The 21,883-nt window shown below is 40.2% G+C and overlaps 2 protein-coding genes across 2 annotated transcripts in view; both read left to right on the top strand.

The window, feature by feature from the left end:
* LYST (lysosomal trafficking regulator) overlaps positions 1-2,681 on the top strand; it is a 77,580-nt gene extending 74,899 nt beyond the window's left edge. Inside the window, exon 53 of the mRNA XM_036379710.2 lies at positions 575-2,681. Coding sequence (XP_036235603.1) covers positions 575-713 — 139 coding nt within the window. The 3' untranslated portion in view covers positions 714-2,681. The remainder of the gene's footprint in view (positions 1-574) is intronic.
* Positions 2,682-6,043: 3,362 nt separating this feature from the next.
* GNG4 (G protein subunit gamma 4) lies at positions 6,044-20,316 on the top strand. Its single transcript, XM_036381266.1, has 3 exons — positions 6,044-6,288; positions 12,626-12,731; positions 19,036-20,316. The coding sequence occupies exons 2-3, from the start codon at positions 12,636-12,638 to the stop codon at positions 19,162-19,164; spliced, it is 225 nt and encodes a 74-aa protein (XP_036237159.1). The 5' UTR covers positions 6,044-6,288; positions 12,626-12,635; the 3' UTR covers positions 19,165-20,316.
* Positions 20,317-21,883: the final 1,567 nt, after the last annotated feature.

The following is a 21,883-nucleotide window of genomic DNA, read 5'->3' as shown; positions in this document are numbered from 1 at the left end:
CAGCATATTTCACAAAGCTTGTAGATAACGATTTAGTAGCTATTGAATAATTTAAAGTTTCCTGCTTAAATGTGGCAGTAAATGGATGCTGACCTTCATGCTCTCTAGCATTACTCATGGCATGACTGAAAGGCTTTACTACCCCTGTTACTGCTCAAAAAATGCCCATCTGAACAAAAGTCCTGTGCTGTGCCATGGAATCTGATGGATTTAGTTTCCGCCTTTGTCAGCAGTGCAAGTTCAGAGGGCACTGAGCTCTGTTGCTGAAAACCTTTCCTTTCAGAAACAGAAGGGAGGAGGGTAAGATTTTGCTACTAATCTTGCCCTTTGCTGTGACACTGCAAAGAAATGAGTATTAAACTGCAGAGGATGTTGAAGTGCTGGCCAAAGCTGCAGTTCAGCCTGTTTGGGTACAGGTGGATAAGCAGATATATGCAAACATATGGCTGTGTTAGCGTAGGCACTGGGCCTCCCCTGACAGCTCATCTCTGTTGGCTGAACTCTCACAGGCTTTTAATGCCTTCTAGCATTATAAATAGTCCCATTTGGTATAGACTCTCTCCTTGTTTTGCAGCCTTACGTTTTCCTGCGACGGCCATCACTTGTTCACAGCTAACAGCGATGGGAACGTCATCGCCTGGTGCCGCAAGGACCAGCAGCGCCTGAAGCTGCCCATGTTCTACTCCTTCCTCAGCAGCTACGCGGCTGGGTGACGGCAGGGCCTGCTGCTGACTCGTGTCTCTGATGCACTTTAATCCGAATAGGCTACAGGAGCTCTTCTTTAACTGGACTTTGAAGTACTTTGAATGTCTCTAGAATGACTGAATAGGTGGGTTTTTTAAAAAGAGCAGCCTAAGGTGGTTGTAAGATTGCATATGTGCATGCACAAACTTGAAGCATACCCAGGTCAGCAGGAAGCTCTGGTCATATTATCCAATGCCAGCAAAGTGACTAAGAAATGCTCAATGCTGCAATATAAAACACCAATGGTATTTTTTTAAATCACTTCTTGGACAGAAGTATTTAAAAAAATTAATTATGCTTATTCCCCCTTTTAGTATGTAAAATATCAGCAGCATCAAGTTCTGTAAATATCTATTCAAATGTCAGCATATGTATATCTGATTAGTTGAATGTGGTATGGTTAGCTCTGGGATAAGCAGTCCAAAACTTAAAAATCAACTACCACTTAAAATTGCTTTTTTTGAGAAGCAAAGAACTTAGTAGGTGCTTTTTGCACCATCTTACGGTATTGTAATGCTAAAAATAGAATTTCTGCTATCTTTATATTTGTAATTTTTGCCATCTTCTCTGTTACTGTAATAGTCTTTGCAGCAGACAACAATAAAATATTTGTCTTAGTGATGGGTAGATACCTCATGGCATCATGAAACAGTGGTTAGATCGCAATGCAGTGTGAACTCCCTAACTTTGTGCTAGTTGGCTATCGCAGTTCTGTGGCAGAACATCTATTATGTACACACACAGCTTATCTTCCAGAGCTCTAAAAGGAGGTGTTAAAGAAGGAACAGATGTGCTCCTGTTCCAGTGTCATTGAGGTTCAATACACTGTAAATTGTTTGAATCTAACTGCTTGAATAATCAATGTTCATAAGCATCAGATTATTCGGAAAGGTTCACACAGATACACTGTGCAAATTTGTTGTGTATTCCTGGGTGCTATTTTATGAGGGGGAAAAAATAAGCCTCTGTTGTGAACGGCTTAAAAAATTGGAAATCTTAGGCCACATGACAAATTAGTATTTCAGTTGATGGATTTGAAGACCTCTAAACCTGGCACCATGACTGAGTGCCTACTAGTCATGCGAACGGTAAAGCAAAAATGCTACACAAGTCTGATGTAGTTACATTTTCCTTTTAAATTGCTTTGCTTTTTTATCACTGACATGTTCTGCTATTGCCATTCAAACTGCTGTGTCTTCTCATGTTAAAGGCTCATCTGCTTTCAGAACACTTCACATGAAGTTGTCAGGTTGTGACGAAGGTCACACACACACACACACACAAGCAATCTTTACATTTCTTTTGAAAATTCCAAATAGTCTTCAGAAACTCTTGAGATTTCCCAGTTTAAGAACTTTTCAAACTAGAAAAACTTAAGAAAAATGTTCTCATAGTTCATGACACAATTGGTTCAATTAAGTAAGTGGCTGCATACTGTATGGATTGAGTTTTAAACTGCATATTATTGTAGCAGCATTGTATGGGATGGCTTTAGTCCTATTTTTCTCTGTCTGAATGTTAATGTAAGGTCCAAGTACTGACTGAAAAGCTTCCTGGCTCATGTTGATGTGATGTGCTTTGTTTAAGAAAAAAAAGACAAACATTGTGGTTTTGGGGTGCTTTTGTGCTCCCTGTTTTGGGATGTTGCTCACAAAGGCTTATTTTTTTATAAAGTAGAATTCCACTTGTTACAAACCAATATGCAAAACTGCTGGCCTTGTAAAGAGTGCAATATTATATATTTTTATGTAAAAGTAAAAATGATTTTTGAAGCAAGGAATATTTATTCAGCTTAACATTCTGGAACTATTAAAATAACATTGCAATAGTGTCTGTGCATGATGTACTTAAATTTCCTGTAAATGTCACATTCCACACTGTATTTGTATATACACTGTCACATTGTTGGGTAATAAACAGATCTTTGTATCAAACCATTTTGAGATAATTAGAAACATGTTTTTGGCTTAGTTGCAACTTTCTTCTTTTAGGGAATCTATCATGCCTTGCTCCAGATCAGTTTTTGCTGATTCCCTTGTCTTTCATATTTTAAAAATCATTACGTGGGAAGGTTCCATTTATGGACTACATCCTGTGTCTGTCAAACTGAAGGTGGTGAGTGTAAGATGGGAAGTGGGAAACTATCTGTATCACTTTGCACATGTGTGCATGTGTCCTTCCTTCCCCATAGGATGCATGACTAGAATTTGGATGAAATGATGGCTCTCAAAGCAGAGACATTCCCATTCCTTCCATCTGCCTTCTCACTGAAAACCTGTCTGAGCAGCAAAGGCAGAAAAGCAAATTCTCTCTGGATTCTCAGGAAGATGGGTGGAAATTGGAAGACTGGGATCTTGGGGAGGCATCTGAAAGGATATGAGGCTCGTTCTGCTGCCAGCCAGAGTTTGGGAGATGTTCATGGGGCAAGGCCTGTCTACCTGATTGCAGGATCCTGTGGTAAATCCCAACCTTTCTGCTCTGATAGTGGAGAGACGTGGTGAGAAAGGGAAGGGGAGGCAATAGCTAGATGTTCACTTGTGGTGGGAGAGGGAGTCTCCAGCCCATTACTGAAAGGGAACCCTGATCTTTCATTTAGAGATCCACTGCTTAGACAAACCCATGACAATGAACAGAAGGAAAAAAATAGCCTGAACTGAATTAAGCAAAAATATAATAGTAAAAAATAACAATGGAGTGGTGGGGAAAACATCACCTGGCTTGCTACTAATAAATTTTTAGTTTTTTAGTTTACCTTTTAATTTCTTCATGCCTCTTTTTGCTTAAAGCTGTATTGGGTTTTTTCCTTGCATATGAAAATGGAAGTCACACTTCTGTATGTTTCTACTATATCAAAAAACAATCAAACAATTACTATTTAAAAGCTCTGCTTGGCTTGAAAAATATCCACTGGAATATTTAAGCCTCTGTACATAAAGACACCTTTTTTATTTTGCTGCTGTATTAAGTTACAAACTACTGACTGCTGTTTGGAGATTTATTTGCCATTACTGCTCTGGAGTGGGGTCAGAAAGGCACTGATTTTCCATTGGAGTTTCTGTAATAGGCTCTGTTGTGTATTTCATAATTTTGAAAAAAGATTAAAAATTAAATGTGGCTGCTCTGATTAGGCCCCTAAGCTGTTCTGGACTACAAAACAGAATGTAATTGAGTAAAACAGGAGCTTGCTTACTGTTTCCAGCTTTAAGCTAGCATTCCAAGGGAAAAAAAAATTAAAATCCTTATTCTCTAATGCAATTGACTGAAACCCATGTAAGGCTCATTAGGGCCAAGTTCATGTAAATTTAAGGAATAGACATTTGTGTTGGCTGTATCGGTATTGTTTTCAGAACCTGTAGGGGAGACTCCTGATTGTGGTGGAAGGTTAAGAGTTTGCAAATTTAAAAGGAGGCAATTTAAAGTAAATAACTGTGCAATATATTATGAAAATATGTTTTTAAAACAGCCATTTCCCACCTTTATATTTTAGCTTAAGTCATAAAATTGTTATAATCCAGGTAAAAATATTCTGATGACAATGGCCTCATGATTAGAACTATCTAATGTGCTCTTTGTCTAACAGCATGAGCATGTAAATCCTTTGTGTGTGGAATGGGGCCTTTTGTAGATTGATGATGTGGTTGAACATGAATCAAAGAGCAGCAGCACAGGCCAATGAAGTCTCCATCAGTTTCTGGAACTCTAGTTATGGGAAGCCTGTGAACTTACCTAATTATATTTAGTGATGTTTGCCTTCTTCCTGTTGCATCTCCTTCTGCCAAGCCGCTACCCCAAAAGCCATTGACTCCATCTCAGAAGAGGCTGCCCTTGCTCCAAAGCACATTTAGAAATAGGACTCTTCCTTGTTCCAGAAAACAAATGTTACTTGGGAATTCTGCTCAATTATGATGGAATGGGAAAATATGCTGAGGGCAGGTAGGAGAAAACATACACCCCTCCAGAGGGAACGGTCATCTTACTGGGGAAAAAATTAATGAGACTGGTGATCCTGCCAATGGGTTATCACAGCTGACAATATTTTCATTCAAAGATGTTAACTGGAACTTTTAAATGCTGCAGAACCATACAGCTTTTATAAGGAGAAGCATATAAAAATTGATCTATGAAGCTGAATTCTATTGTTCTGACATACTAGCCCTGACAAGGTGAGTCTAAGCAGCCCCTTTCCCACAGCAGTTCCATTCCTCAGGGCCAGCTTTTACATCATCCTTCTGGTTTTTGGTGTGGAGGCAGGACAGGCACTGTGGGCTCTCACCCCAAACCCCAGTGCCATTTGGGCTTTGCTGTTTGAGGTACAGCGCTACACGCTGGGGACAGAGTGGCTGGGAAGTGGCCCAGTGGAAAAGGATGTGGAGGTGCTGGTCAGCACCCAGCTGAACATGAGCCAGCTGTGCCCAGGTGGCTGAGAAGGCCCATGGCATCCTGGCCTGGATCAGCAACAGTGGGGCCAGCAAGGCCAGGGCAGTGACTGTACTGTGCACAGCACTGGTGCGGCTGCACCCTCAGTATTCTGTGTTCGGTTTTGGGCCCCTCCGTTCAGGAAGGATGCTGAGCTGCTGGAGCATGTCCAGAGAAGGGAAATTAACTTGGTGAAGGGAACTCAGGTCCTGTGAAGAGTTGCTGCAGGGGCTGGGGATGTTTAGCCTGGAGAAAAGGAAACTCGGGAGACATTGATGTTCTCTACACCGGGAAGGAGGCTGTAGCCAGGTGGGGGCCTGTCTCTTCTTCTAGGTCACGAGTGACAGGATGAGAGGGAATGGCCTCAAGCCGTTCCAGGAGAGGTTCAGTTTCAACAGCAGGAGGAGTTTCTTCCCAGAAATGGTGGTTAAACTTTGGAAGGGATTGCTCAGGGACGTGCTGGAGTCACTGTTCCCGGATGTGTTTTAAGGGAAGACTGGATATGGCACTTATTGCCACGGTCTAGTTGAGAGAGTGGTGTTCGATCAAAGGTTGGACTCGATGATCTCAGAGGTCTTTTCAACCTAATTGATTTTGTTTCTGTGCTCTGTGACTCTGTTTGAGAATACCTGGACGATCGCTTGATCCCTAGCGCCGGCTGGAGCCGGGGCAGGAGGCGGCTGCAGCAGGAGCCGGGAGGGCCAGAGGCAGGCGGAGCGTGAGGGCGGCGGCACCGGGGCCGCGGCCGCCCCGCCCTGCCGCGCCATGTGCCCCGGCCGGGCTGCCCGCGGCCTCCGCGCCCTCACGGCGAGGGAGGGACGGCGGGAGGGAAGGAAGGAGGGAGGGACAGAGGGAGGGAGTGCCCGGCGGCCCGGGCGGGAGAAGGTGCCGGGAGGGGCGCAGGGCGGGTCGCGGTTTCCGCGGGGTTCTCTTGTCGGCGCTGGTGTCCTGGGAATCCCTTGGCCGCTCCGCCCGGCATCCCGGTGCTCCCGTGGGCTGCTGCGGGTAGGCAAGGACCGGCGGCGAGCCGGAGTTTCCCGGTTATCCGCAGGAGTCGGCGCCGGGCTTTGGGCTCCGTTGTCGGCGGCACCGGCGGGAGCATCCTCTGGAGAGCCCGCCCCGAGCCAGGTATCCTGCGGGCGGCGGGGAGGGGGTCTCTGCCGGCTGCTCCTTCCTCCTCCTCTCTGCCTGGGGCGAAGGCTGAAGGAAGTGGCCGCTTTTCCTGCTGGCTGGCTGCCCTGCCGGAGGAACAGCTCCCGCTGCCCGGCTGCTGCTGGCGGTAACCACTGATGTGTGCTGCTGGGAGCTGCTGCACAGCAGAGCCATTAGGGCAGTGCAGTCAGACAGAAAACTCGGAATAGCAACTTAAAAACCGCTTCTACCCTGCTGGTAATGCAGTGCCGAGCTTCCCGGAGAAGCTCTCTCCCTGCATTGTAGGTTACAATTCTGTTCAAATGCCTTTTAAGCGGGGTTTAGGAGGAATAATCAAAATTTCCTGTGTATTTCTTTGAAAGCTCACAGCTACCTTTCAAAATTAGCTAAAGAGGTAAAACAGTAGCCAGGAAAAATCTTTCTGCCTCAAGACTTTCGAAATCTCTGATGGTTTGCTGGGCTATATGTTCACATAACCTGTATGCTGATGATAAATAATATTTAATATTGCACAAAAAGATTGTCCTTGGGAAATATCACATTAGTTCAGCCCTTGTTTCCTTTGTTTTTTTTTAATGTTGAGAAGCAAGATTATAATTTTGAGTAAAAATTTGGGTATGATGGCAAGAATTTTTGGAACTTGACAATTGGACTGGATATAGTACTGGGTATGTTAGACAAGAACTAAGCTGCTGGAGTTCCACTGATTTGCAGTTACATGAGGAGAAGTTATTTTCAAAGTCAGCACATTTATGGTATGAAAATTGCATTCTTTCCTTATTGTGAACAATAGTTCACATTGCTTTTAATCTAATAATTTCTGCTTGTACTACTAAGCTTCTTTTTAGGAGATGGAGTGAAAAGCTGCAGTAATTTTCTTGTATTTCTTTGTGCGGCCATGAGATAGATAAGGAAAAGGATTCCTTACCCTGCCTCTCTCTTTACAGAGCTACATCAGTTGCTGTAAATCGTAGAGTAAGAACTGAGGTAGCAGAGGAAGTTGGGTTTCTTTCCATTTCTTTTTCTTTGTTTTTTTTTTTTTTCTTTTAATTTCTTTAGTATACCAGTTTGGCATCGAACAGCTGTGAGGCTGTAAATTTTGCTGTTTATGTTCCTGCAAGGGGATAATTAAATGCGGTGATCTTTCCTCAATTTAGGATGTGATATCCAGGGATGATTCCTGATAATGTCACTGGGACTTAGTTGAATGATTGATTGGCTCAACTTTCCTATTGGGCTGTGTGGTCCACAAAGTACAGAGCTTGTGTGGAAGGTGTTCTTTGGAGTTGTCAACCCCAGGTTTTCTAATCTAGTAATTTCAGGTCCATGACTTTAGGTTAAGGCAGCAATTTGGTTTAGGACTTTTCAGATTGAGTTCCAGAGGTCACTTTTATGGTATGGCATTGTAAGATTGTACTTGGAGCTAGAGGGGGGGGAAATTGCAGCATTTCATCCCTGTTTCTTGTAGAAATCCATCTTGAAGAGCTTGAAAAGTCAATTTTGCTTCTATGTTACTCAAGTTTTTAGACTTTTTCTGCATTTTACTAACAAGTATTTGTAATGTTTAGTAAGCAAAGGTTGCACTCCTTACCCCAGTGCAGCATCAAGCTATACCTGCAAATCTTTATGCAGCTTTATGCATTATAATAAGATAAATTTGCCTTTGAAGTGCTGTTGGGTACAATCATTCATTGTAAAACAAAAAAGGAAAAGCTGCTCTTCACAAGCATTTTTAGGAGCCTGGGAAATGAAGAACTTCGGCACACATGAGTTACGTGCACCCAGAAAAAGGATGAGGTAAGGTAAGCAAAACAAAACAAAACACCAGAAAATGCAGCTGGCTGGGAGGCTGTCGCTGTGCAGCTCTCAGGAGTGATGCTTTAGGAAAGGGCTGTCTGCTGTGGGGTGCCAGTCAGCAGAAACTGTTTGGCTAAAAAAGGCTGTGTAGCTGCTGTCACTGCTCTTCGTTAGCCCCGCCAGTGTTCCCCTAAAAGAAAGGAATCAATAGAGACCAGGTCAATGAACTCATGTGCTGCACAAAAATACTCTGGATAAATGAGCTCCTGTACAATCCAGGTCTGCTGCCTGCAGCAGTGACATGTAGGCTGCATGAAGGCTGCTCCTTAGCACAGTTACTGTAACTACAGTGATTATCAGGGCCTGTGTGTGCCTGCATTGATCCAACCTAAAAACAGCTAGGAAAGAGCAGCAGCAAACCCAGCGGAGAATTTCTGCTTCCAGGGGTTTTAGGTAATTCAAATGATGGGGAGAAGCTGCTCCTTTTAAACATCAAAAGCAATGTGGTCAGCAGGTCAAGGGAGGTGATTCTGCCCCGCTGCTCAGCTCTGGTAGCACTGCATGCACACAGCACCCAGCTCTGGGGTCCCCAGCACGGCAAGGACATTGACCTGTTGGAGCCAGTCCAGGAGAGGGACACCAGGATATCAAGGGGCTGGTGCACCTCTCATATGAGGAATATCTGAAATAGTTGGAATTGTTCATCCTAGGGAAGCAAAGGCTCCAGGGAGACCTTACTGCAGCCTTTCAGTAATAAAAAGAGGCTTAAAAGAAAAACTGGGACAGAATTTTTAGCAGGGTTAGTTGTGAAAGGACAAAGGGTAATGGTTTTAAGCTAGAGAGGGCTGATTAAGACCAGATGTAAGGAAAAAAACTTTACTGTGAGTGTGGTGAAACACTGTAACAGGTTACCCAGAGAAGTGGTGGATGCTCCATCCCTGGAAACATTCCAGGTCAGCTTGGATAGGGCGCTGAGCAACTTGTTACAGTAGAAGATGCTCCTGCTCATTGCAGGGGCCTTGAACCAGGTGATGTTTAAAGGTGCCTTCCAATATAAGCCATTCCATGATCCTGTAGACTGCTCACCCAGGTACAATATAAAGATAAATGTGCCTTTCTGTGGGACTGAAGGCCTAGAGAATACTTGGACAGTTTAAGAGGAGTCATCTTAAGAGAGAGGATCAGATCCATTTGTCAGGCTGCAGCCTCAGATGAAACACATCCTGTGAGAGGGTGTTTGAAGGAGAGGCTTCCTCATTCCAGGGGATGGGTGTGTAATAGATTCTCTTGTAATTAAAATTTCTGTTCTCTCCAGAGCTGTATTTCTAAGTAACAATTTTATTTCATTAAAGACTATTAAGCTTAAGGTTATTGTCATAGGTCCTAAGGAGAATAGAATCAAGTGTCATACAAAGTTTTGTCTGCAACAAGGATCTTTATCACAGCCTGGTTTGAAAGTGGGTACAATTCTCATTTTCAACATCACACCATATGTAATAGGGCCTTAAATGATGCACAGGTATGTACAGTGTTTGCAGAGAGTGAGAGAAGGTGGAGGTCTGTGTAGCTTGGTATGTGAGAAGTCAGTCTCACAAAGTTATGGAACCATATCTGTCTGTAGAAAATTAAATACTTAAATGGATGCTAAACACTTCCAGAAATATAGTAGTTAAATATTTAAATGCATGTAAAGGCCAAGGTTGGAGCAGGATTGGGAACAGAACAAATGTTTGTGCTTCAGAGTATAAACAAACCTCTTGCTGGGGATAAGTGGAAATTTTCTCCCATGTCTGAAATGCCTAGTGCCAGACTTTTTTTTTAGTTTTGAAGTTCTTTTTTTTTATGAAGCCTCACATTCTGGTTGGTTTTTGATACTGTGAAATGCTTTACTAGTCAAGATACATATTTTCTTTTTTAAAATTTTCCTATTTGGTGTTTCAGAATATAGGTAAGGATATATTATCTTTGTGGCATTGCTTTAAAAACATGCTTTGAATTTTTAGAAGCATTTTTATGCCTAATAGCCTTTTCAACATTATACTATGGACTTAATCCTTATTTTGTTAATGCTTAAACACTGGCTGGAAGTACTATGAACACTGTTCTTGCCAACATTGTTGTAGCTAGTGACAGTTCAAATTGTCTTACTCTAATGTTTATAGCTTTTACAGTATGAGTGAGTGAATTGCCAGAAAAGTGTGGGAGATCTGGAATTCTCTGGACTGTTCAGGGAGTTGCAGTTGCTTAATTCAGTTTAATTTAAATTTTTGTGGCAAATGTAGAAAGGCCTCTGACTTGATTTAGCTTTGATATTTTTGACTTTGTGATCATTAATAACATAGATGTGGACATGATAAAATTTAAATTATTCACTCTTGTGGAGGTATCATTTTGTAAACAAAGCTAAATGTGTTTATTCTAATTTTTATGGATAGGTTGGTACTCAAAAGTGAGGAGGTTGAGTCAAACAAAAAGTCCAGAGATGAGCTGTAATTCAGAGCCTTTTCCTTTTGTGAATGTCTTGTATCCTTTCTGCTGTTTGACTTTCCACTGCAAGTCAAAACACATCTCAGAATGGATTGGAGGCTGTGGCTTGGTTGTGGATTTTCATACAGTACATGGCATTTTGTGCAAAGCCAGTTCCTCCGCATGTATTCAGTCCTGTGCCTTGTAAGGAATATGAGTTAAAAAATTGTAAACAAAGATTAAGACAAAGAACCTGCTGTGTTCTGACACGATTTTATTTCATCAGAGCACACAAGGGGGAAACTTGTGTTCCATTCAAATGACACATATATATGCAGAAAACCTGTTCTTTGTCTTGGCATATGCTAAAGCTCTTGTTTTGGTTGTCTTGTTTTGATATATTTTCAAGTAGCATTTCCCTGCCTTGACTTATACTAGACCTGAGAGAAAAAGATTCTATTGTTTCTTCAAATTAGTGTTGAGCATGGCTCACCATGGCATTTGTATTACACCATCTATTTTACAGCACAGGTTACTGATTTTTAGAAATAATTTGTTTCATACCAGGCTGTGAGAAGAAACAGCTGTCTTTGCTTTGTCTCTGAGCATTTGTCTTTTGCAAAATCAAAGCAGTTAAAAAATTATTCCTCCATTCTTTCTGTACTATGGATTGGGTACTTCAGTCTAACAGGGGCATTCACTGTACATACAGGTTTTTTTGTAAGAGCATTTCCAGTGTCCTACTTTATTTCCTGTTTGTATCTCACACCCCAGTGGCTGGATCAGGTAAGCTATCAAGGTTCAAGAAGGGAAATTTGTGTGGTTCTAGGTGTTTGCTTCTTATCCAGAAATAGGCTGGAAGTATTCATTTTGAAGTGCTTTGGCAGCAGTGCAAAATGCCTCCTTATGTGTGTGTTTTTCTCCTGTGTCTGCCTCTCACACTCTGTGTCCTTTGCATTTTGCTGAACTTTGTGTTGGTTTCTGAGGCTTGGTGCCAGACTAATCTGGCTGCAGGTAGCCCTTGTGGTAAGGACTACAGGGGAATGTTGCCTGATTGAAACCTCAGCATCCAGTCTTACTAGGTAATACAGCTAGTCTGGGACCTGTCTGGGTTGTCTGTATCCCATCATCTTTCCATGTGGCCTTAGTCCAACCTCCAGTGACTTCCAGCAGTGACTGTTCCTTGTGCTGGGCCAGTGCTGCATAGAGGTGTCAGCACAAGGGGGTCTAACCTGTGGACCACCTCTGGCACAGATATTGTAAGTCAGGGTCTGAATGTGGATGTCTTGACTCATTTGGTAACAGTGCTGAGGACTGCTGGATATTGAGCTGATTTAATCCCTCAGGGAGGAGCAATGCAACAGAACCAAAGGCTGCCATGCCTTACCTAGATGTCCCTTCCCAAGAGCTGCAGGTCTCTTAAAAATAAAGCATCCTGTACTGTACAGCATACTGTACTAGGTTTAATCATCTTTAGACTTTACTGGGGTGTCTAAGCAAAAAGTTGGAAACCTCTGCATTATTTCTTCTTAATCTGTTACCTCATTTCTAAACTTCTTTTATTGATAGTCAGAATTCTGACTCATTCTCTATCTTAGAATTTCTCTCTGATGCTTGGTGAGAGTGGTGTGGCATTAATTTCCACTGCACACATTTCTGAGGTTGTTTTGGTGTTCCTAGGTGTAACTGGGGCGTGGAGCCAAACTGTGCAATGCCTGCAAAGTCTGTTTGTGAGCAGCTGTTCTGCGTTGGCAACGTGAACCAGGGCAACCATTTTCACGCTGAAGTCATGGTCATGTGCTCTGCATTTGTATGTCATTTGCAGGATTCAGGCAGAATGCTGATGATCAAGGATGCAAATATATAATGCAATAAACTGCCATGTTGCAAGAGGACAGAAATAAATGGTGTCTGCTTTGTATTCATGAGAAACAGCCTGGCAGTGTTGATGTGGTGGGCAAGGGCTGGTTAGAGTTCAGACAATTGTCCTCTCAGTGATTGCTGCATTTGCTACCTGCTCTTTAAATGGTCTCAACTTCATCTCTTCCAGGAAAAGCAGAATGAAGGAACTAGTGTCAAACAGTACAACCAGTATTTCTCAAGCCAGGAAAGCTGTGGAGCAATTAAAAATGGAAGCATACATGGATAGAATAAAGGTAAAGTTAGACTTATTGTTGATATTTTGAATTCACTGACTAGTCTGGTGAACAGCATGCCCTTAATAATGCAGAAATCAAGAATCTGTGTTGAGCAATAAAACAATATTCAGTACTGTGAGTTACAGACCGACTGGTGGGTTCTAGTGTAGAGATTTCCAAAGCCTGGCTTCAAGTCTGCTTCTGTGTGAGTGTCTGTTACATTTGTCAAAAGTGGTATTTTGTGAAATGCTTAAAATCAGCTGGTGGGTGCACAGGTGCTCTTCTTTGCCACCTGTAGCTGAATAGAAGTGCAGCTATGGTTTCTTGGTTTTTCTCCTTTAAGATTTGGAATAAGTCTTTAAGATATTGCAAAATTTTTGGATAATGATGAGACAAGCTGAATTGCTTTGCTTTGTTTTGTTTTAGTGCAGACGCCATTGCACAAAAAAGTGTACGGTTGCAGTGTGCAGTTATGATTCTTCACACTTGATAACATGTTGTATGTGAAGATTTGGTTCCATCATGCCTCTTGTGGATTAAATATAATCATTAAAGGCGCTATTAAACAGAGCATTTCAGGTTTTTTAACCAAAAAATCCTGTGGATTATTCTTGCATGTCATTCTGCTTTCCACTAGGCTAAAACTTTGTGAAGTATCAAGGACCTGAAGCTAAAAATGCCGTAGAACTTTTTAAGAAAGCAATGCTCATTTATTTTGCTCTTTTCCTCTGAAAATAGAGAATAATTATTTTGATAAAAAAATCCAGTCTCTACAAGGAAGAAGTTTTTAGTCTTTCCATCTTTAAAAAGTAATGTATTGAAATTACCCAGTTCTCTACAAACAACTGTAACTGAGTTGTTACAAACTGTAACTGACATTATTAATTCAGTAGGACAATTTAAAAATGTTGTACATTGAAATCTTCACGTAGTCTTAACTCAGTCTGTTTGTCCATCCATCCTGTGTGCTGAAAGTCTGCATGTAGTCAGCATGGGGACAGTAGTATATAGTTATGATTTTTAAAATAGTCTCAGATCAGAGACTCACCAGCTGGAGAAGTAATATTTAGAATTCAGAAATGTTAGTGCAATTCACATGAGAGGTCAATCTTGCTCATATGAAAAAAGACATTTCAGTCACTGTGTTTTGTGGCAGTTTTTAATGATGTCTTGTAAGACCACTGAATTTGCAAAAGTAGTTTCTCTATTTCATAGTGTGTCACAAGTTCATCACATAACCTGTTCACAGGGACAGGTGTTTGCTTCCTGCAGTAGAAAAAGGTCTGCCTTGGTTAGTTCCAGCTCAGGTCATGTTGCAGCTGCATGAACAGAACTGACAAGGGAGGGTGTGGGTGGCAGAGGAAAGGGTTGGAAAGATCAAAATCAAAGTCGTTTGGCATTTGAAATTGTCCCAGTTTACTGGCATTTGAAATTGTTGATTCTTAGTAGATTGCCTTAAACTTGCTTCTACATATGCAGTGGTAACTGTCACGTCCCACATCATTAGGTCAGTTTTGCAAATAGCTCCATTAGTTAGGTGTATAACATTCTTAATTACATGTGCAAGAAAGACATAGCTGCAAGAAAGACATAGGTTATTTTTACAGTCAGTTTAATTAAAATGAGCACAGTTATTACAAATGTGGCAGACCTAAAAAACAGGTAGCTTGAAAGTGCAATTATTTCACTTTTTGAAATAGCCTGGGACCAAAAACACACCAAAGAAAATTTGGCATGTTTCAGAATTATGAGGCCTCCTACACTAACATAAAACAAATATAACTTTTCAAATTGCCCTAATTTCTAGAATTTCTCTGAACAAGCATATGAGGGATTGTGAGAAGCAGTTGATGGGCTTTTTATTCCTTCAAAATCTGCTTGGCTTTTTAATTTTCAATCAGATAAGTGTGTGTTTCAGCACAGTCAAATTTTATTAAGGGACTCTACAGTGGTTTCAACAGGAGATTTTAAGTTCTCAGATCATTACTGTAAAGGTAGATAAATGAACTTACTTCCTTTTTTCCTAGTGTTTTGCCTCTGATCAAACTAGTTAGACATTTAACAAAACACCAGGGCTTTCCAAATGATTTAATTAAAGCCTCTTTTGCAGATAGCTATAGCCAAGTTGTTATTGCCACAATAGGCAAGACCACATTGCTAACATGGAAGAGGTGTCTGTGTATTGACTGGGAAAATCAGAAGTTCCAGTTTATTTTTCTACTACAGAGGCACTTTGTTTCCAATGCACAGTAGCTGCCGTAACCAGCACGAGTTGGGTCTACACAATTAAAATGTATGTTGATAGATGCTGACTCCCCCCTGTGTTCTGGATTTTTCAACTAATTTAAGAAGTCCTATTAAGTCCTCTAGCCAGTCAGAGCAGCAAAGAAGGGCTGTGTTCTGAGGTTCCACAAAGACAACTCGCTGCTGAGGTGTGAAAGAAGCAGGACAACTCGAAAGAGGAGGATGGAGTTATTGGTGTATTGATCAGTAGCTGGAAGGAGGATTACTGTGGGTTTTTTGTGAACCACAGGAATGCCAGAAGGATCATATTTGAACCTGTCTTACCTGGCAAAGGAACAGCTAGAGTTATAAAAGAGAAGTAAGTAGGAAGCTGGAAATGCAGATGGTGTTTCCAAGCTAGGAAACACCAAAGTAAATCAGGAGAACAGTGGCCTTGTGCCTAGCAGAATAATATGTCATCTAAAGATGCTAGCAGCAAAATTGAGAAAGCAAAGTTAGTATTGGTGTTTATCAGAGTTGTCCTCAAATAAAGCACTACTTAACCTTTTCTTTGCAAGCAGTGCTCTGACATTTAAGACCCTTGGCATATCAGTTATCATTCCATTTTCTTTTTCCTAAGGAAGATAGGAAATATTCCTAACTGGTCCTGAATAGTGTTGGAAGATGAACAGTGAGAATGCCAATAATTGTTTGTGAATGTCTTTGTTTTAGATGTAAAGGATAAGCAAAGTGGGTGTTGTAGCAAGGATGGTAATTAGTCACAATCCATGACAAGGCAGAAGACATTGTAATTGCAGCATTTTGCCCTGTCACTGAAGCTTATAATTATTAGTGCAGCTAACAGGATGTACCAACTCTGGCAGTGTTTATCACCTCTGCTATTCTGAAATATAATGGTAAAATTTCACAGTCCTCCTAAGACTAATTCTTTAAAGCATCAAGGTTGAGTGATTTGTTGGATTTTTTCCCTATTGTTAATTTGATAACCAGATGTGTTTTTTGTGAGAGTAAAAGTAGTTCTACAAAATGTGAGATCAGTGTGATACATATATATTCCATCTTTTAATCCATACACCTTAAAAGATTTTTTAAAAATGAGATGTTAACTTTCTGATAGAATTCATCAATCAAACTGGAGTCTGATTTTTTCTCTTTAGCCACTTCTGCAATATGTATAAATTACTTTGAATTTGCAGACCAAGCTGTATTGCGTAGGAAAGGTGACATGATAAATGTGTTCACTTCATTTGAATATTCAAATCTCATGCATTTATTTTAATTCTTAGGAAAAGCTATTTTGAAGCTGTCCAACAACATTGAGCTACAAATAACCCTGAAGGCAAGTAACAGCTAGGATAGATTGGGCTGCATTTCACTCCTTCCATGGCACAATGGGACGATCAGCACATCAGTGTGTACAGCACAGCCCCGGCCGTGGGGCACCTCTGGGGGCTGCCTGTGCCAAAGCACTATCCCTGCTGGAGCCTTGTGCCATGCTCAGGGCACAGGCCTTCCTGCTCTTCCCAATAATGACTCTGAGAAGGAAATTTGCTGGAGGCAATATTGTATTTTGCTCTTTTTTGAGCCACAGGTCTGGCTTTGCCAACGCCGCTCACAGCTGCAGGAACTCGTGTTTTCATTGCTCCTCGACTGTGATCAGCTCATTTAACTCCCTGTTGTGAATGGTCATTATTCCACTGTGCAGGCCTAAGTTACTCTACTTTTAGTGAAGAAATGGTTATAATTCACTTTTTTTGATGACTACTGTAATCCCAGTGGGAGGGTTTTTCCTCTCAAAACCTTGTATTTGTTTAAGGGATGAAAATATATGGTCTAGTGCAGGTTTAGTTTGTGACAAAGATCATATTCCTCAGTTTCTTGTTGCAGGTTGGTTTTTAAATAAATTTTACTATGGTTTGTTTAAAAGCAAACTAAAATGTGACTTAAACAGTGTGACATTGAAGGAAGGCTTTCTCTTCACAGAAAGGGGTGATGGGGCATTGGAGTGGGGTGCCCATTGGAGGTGGTGGAGTTGCCATCCCTGGAGTTAAGAAGAGACTGGATGTGGCACCAAGTGCCATGGTCTATTTGACAAGGTGGCATTAGGTCAAAGGCTGGACTTGATAATTTCAAAGGTCTTTTCCAACCCAGATGATTCTGTGAATGTGTTACTCTGCTTCACAACATTCTTACCAGCATTACAGGGCAAGTTAGACACAAAAATGTATGCTGAGCTTTGACTAGTGAAACATCCTTTTTTTTGTTGTTATATCATATCAAAGCACAGTAATATGTAGAGAAACAGGAAATTGTATTATTGGGTTTCTCCCTCCTAAGAATGTGGTCTGAAATTGTACTTCTCTTCCATTGAATGAAAAGCAATATACTTGGGCTGATGTTGCTTATCCGTGCATAAAACTAACAAGATCATTACAGGAAAATCATTACAATCCTTTGTACTTTGAGGTCTGTAACTTTCAACACATTTTTGTTTTACCTGCTTCTTTCTTGAGAAACACTGGTCCTTGTGAACATCTCTTCTGACTTTTTTCAGTTTTCTTTTTCACCTGTGCCCAGCAGCCTTCTTTTCATATGTAGTGTCTCTGCCACCCTTTTGTCTTACAGGCCAATTCATAGACAAGCTGATTTTAAATAACCTTAACACTCTTATTTCCTCCTTTGGGGGAATAGTCTATACTGGGGTGCCAACCACAGGTTCTCCATAGGTTTAAGCATTCTACAAAGACACACAGAAATTAAAAATAAAGAAAATTAACAATCTTCAGAAGTTCATTCAAATTTCATGCAAATTCTGATTCAATACCCATCGACTTCATAGATCTAACCTGAAGCCTACAATAGGCTGGGTTCATGTCAAAGCAAGCAGGGCGTGGGGAAGCTTAAAGCAAAATTGGGGACACACCTGCTAGAAAAATACCAGAGATGGGAATTAGTTTCTTCTCTTCAATCTGGTTGTGCAAACATGCTGACCCTGGTGTTTGATGAGGGACAAGCTGTCACAGTGCTCAGAGAAAAGACTTCTTTGTAAAGACTCCAGATTCATTTTCTCAACTCTCAGAATATTGAAAACCCAATAATTCACCAAAGCAAAGAGATACAGATAGCTGTGAATATCTTACTGACTGATCAGAACAAAAATAATTGTATATACCTTCTAAATTCTTGAAAAAATAAGTGAGTCACTATGGCCTACTGCCACCAATATTCTTATGACATGAAGCTGCAAAAATTACAAGGTTTAATATTTCATTTTTCATTTACTGCAAAATAGCTTGCATTGCAGATATTCAACACATTGCTACATTTTTGCATGTGTTTGTATTTTTATAGACTTTTCAGTAAGCATAAACTCATGTTCTGAATTTGGAGACCTGAGAATTATTTGTTTTAGAAGTATAAAAATATTATGTTAAAAAATATTAATATAGTGCTAAAATTTAAATGAATGCTGTGAATAAAGGACTACTTACAGTAATTTACTAAGCAGAAGACATTAGTCTTGCTTCATTGAAAAGAGCAGTATTTTACTTAAATGGGAGCTATGACACATGATGTTCAAGTTTTGTTCCTGATTTATTATTTCTTTTCAATCCCATGGTCATGTGCCTAAAGAACTTTTTATTTTGCAATCAGACGAGCAGAGGGTAGAGAGAGTGTGTTTGGAAAACCTTAAAACCAATGAATGGGAGTAAGAGCCGAAGCAGGTTTCTCTACAGAAACAGACACTTTAAGGAGAATCCTTATTGCTTATGGGTGGTTATCATATAAATGTTTTAATGACTGTGTGCTCCTGACCTCCTTCTGATGCAGAGGAACAGCTCGACATGGATGATATCAATCAATACCACCTATGTCACTATGTTAGATAAAATGTGTGTAAGGATTACTAAGCCTGGAAAGAACAAATTGAGAGATGTGTCTAATATTTAAAGGATAAAGCAATCTACTCCCTGTTTTACGATAGCTTTCATTATCATTTGTTCTCTGAAAAATATTTCTGCAATTCAGATTGGTTCAGAATTAAGTGTTACAGTAGTTCTCTCTTCTCTTCTATTAGGTATCCAAGGCTGCAGCAGATTTATTGGCATATTGTGATGCACACATTGGAGAAGATCCCCTTATTATTCCTGTACCTGCATCTGAAAATCCCTTTAGGGAGAAGAAACTCTTTTGTACTATCCTTTGAGTCAGTTTTCAATTAAAAATGTCATCTGCTAAAACTTGGTATCAGTGTTGCATGCTTTTAGCATTTTTTTCCTCAGATGTCAACACTTACCCCATAACTACAATATTTTAGTGCAATTTTGGCTAAAAACCCCCTTAAAATTAAAAAAAAAATAAAAAAAGAACAATTCGAGGTAATGCTTATCTTTCAGAACAATGTACAAGTTTAATTTCAGTACTTCATAAATATTCTTTTGGTCTTAGTGAAAATACCAAGTACAGTATCAAATTGTAGGTATCTTTGCCAGTGATAGATTTTTCTGGGATCTAAATGAGTCATATCAATTCTTGCAGCTATTTTTAACATTCTTATTTTCTTTGGAAGGTGAATTCAATTCAATTGCCTTTACAAATTTCTATCTAAAGAGAGTAGTGTGACCTTTTCCTCAAGTAGCACTTTTTAGGAAAAAGTCCCAGTGATTTACAATGTTTACAGTGATTGGTCTTATACAGTAAGTGGTGTCTGTAAATATGTTTTCTGAAGACTGTTTTTTCTTGACTACAAAAACAATCTTAGTAAAGTGCCATTGTAGCGACGAGCAGAATGAAGATGTATAGTTACACATCAGGATTGCATCAATAAAAATGTAGAAAACTGTGGTTGCTTGTATCTTATTTTGAATGGTAATGATTTAAATTATTTCAAAAGTAAACTGAACTGTGAAGTAAGTGTTCCTGAGAGTTTTAGTGGGAGGTGTAAAACTGCCCTGAACAGCACAGAGAGGGGGAATTACATTTTCTGAGCAGCCCTCTACGTGCTTTTGCCTGTGAGAGTAGGACTTTATGGGGATGTAGATTAATGGTAAATAAATGTTGTTCTAGGATATGCAGCAAGACCACTGTGCTGTTGACAGCCGCTATGTTTGTACATTTTGTGGCCACAGATTAGTTGAGTTGTCAGCAAGTAATTTGTGGAGGTTCTGGAATGTTTCTTTGTTTCAATTTTAAAGTGCAGTGAGAAGAAAAGAATGAGATGTGAAATAAGACTGCCTTCTTCATGAAGTAAAATTAAGCTCCTACAAGGCACCTGATGGAAGCAACTGTTACTTTAGACAATTTTTTGTTGTTGTTCTTCTCCTTATTAAAAAAAATAAAAGCTCTTTTTTCAATCTGATGCATTAGTACAGTTGTCTCAGTGCAGTACCTGATATGTCCAGTGTATCAACCAGCCCCATAAGGCAGGAGACAATTTAGTTGGAGAACTTCACCAGTCTGAGCTGAGACTCTGAACAGCCACCCATAAGAGATCAAGCTTCCTCCCTTCCTCTGCACAAACTTGTATTCCATCAACATCTTAAATACCTTCAAGGCAAAAAAACTAGCTGAGGAATCGAGGGCCTAGGGGTATTCTTAAATGCTGAATTTAGATGCTGAAAAGTGCTGCTTGGTGAACAAAGCCACATGCATTTCCCCCAAAGTGCATGTACCTTCTCTAGCTTATTTTTAGCAATTTCCATCGATGTCTGTTGTACTGTTTTGTGCAGTGGAAATACAAGATGTCTGCATTGTACAGGTTTTGTTTTCTTTGCTGTTTGGCTTGGATAATGGGCCTCATCCAGCTGTGCTCACTACTAGTCTGGGCACACAGGACAGGGGGCTTTGGATGGTGCTTCTGCTGCTCATGTCTCACATGCAATGTTATTGTAAAAACCCCTACATACCCATATTCCTTTTAACCAGTAGGCTTTTGGGATGTCTTTCATTCAAATATTTGGTTTTTGAACTGGGCAGCTGGAGACACCAGTATCTTAGCAGCGTTGACATACCTATGCTGAAAATCATTCAAGTATCTTGAACAAGTCTTATTTTTGGTAGGCTCATCCTTGGTTCCTATTTCAAAGTTTTCAGCTTAAGAATCCCATTCCTAATTTTTAACTAAACTATTTCTTAATGTATGGTGTGTTTTTATCTTGAGGGTAGAGAAATAGGGTTTAGCTAACCGAGTAGCTATTTTATTGACAGCAAAATACAAAAAAGGCTTTCTGAACATACTTATTTAAAAAGAGCAACAAAATGCTTGGTAAGGTTCTTTAGGGAATCCTTCCTACAGCGTACATGATTTGGTAACTGCTCTGATCACCATGGCAACATTTTCATTTGTCCTTCCGCGTGTATGGTTTTAACTGGAACAGCATGGGAGGAGAATATAGGGCATCCAGCTTTATTCTCAAAGGCTTTGTAACAACTTGCATTTGTGGCTCATCATTAACATTCCCATCTAAAATAACAAAATTGCCACGGCTTATTACAGTATTGCAAACAGCTTGCTTTCTGTTTCCAATTAGGGTTAGTGTCTGATATCCTGAGACTGAAACATTTCATTGCTTTTGAGGGTCTCTGGTTCTACGAGATTACTTTACAAAAATCCAGAATTATTATTCACCAGGGGAGAATGGAATTCTTTTGATCTTCAGTTTTTTCTCCAAAATCTTTCTTCAATGAGTTGTGAATGTGTTGGAGTTATGTTTTAAATAGATGGTTCCCATGTTTGTGGTTTCTTTCATCAATTCCTAAATTTCATTATGTTAAAAAAAAAATGCATCTACTAAGATGATTTCATGCTTCTAATTTATAAAAAAAGAAATACATGGAATACCATAAAGTGCATATTTACGTTAGCAGATGTCTATAATGTGTTTGAAGAGGTTAAACTGTAGAAGCATAATTCCTTACTGGAAAAC

The sequence above is a fragment of the Molothrus ater genome, chromosome 3 (genome assembly GCF_012460135.2).
Source record: "Molothrus ater isolate BHLD 08-10-18 breed brown headed cowbird chromosome 3, BPBGC_Mater_1.1, whole genome shotgun sequence".
In the NCBI taxonomy this organism is placed as follows: Eukaryota; Metazoa; Chordata; class Aves; order Passeriformes; family Icteridae; genus Molothrus; species Molothrus ater.
This window is presented reverse-complemented; position numbering and strand designations above follow the sequence as displayed.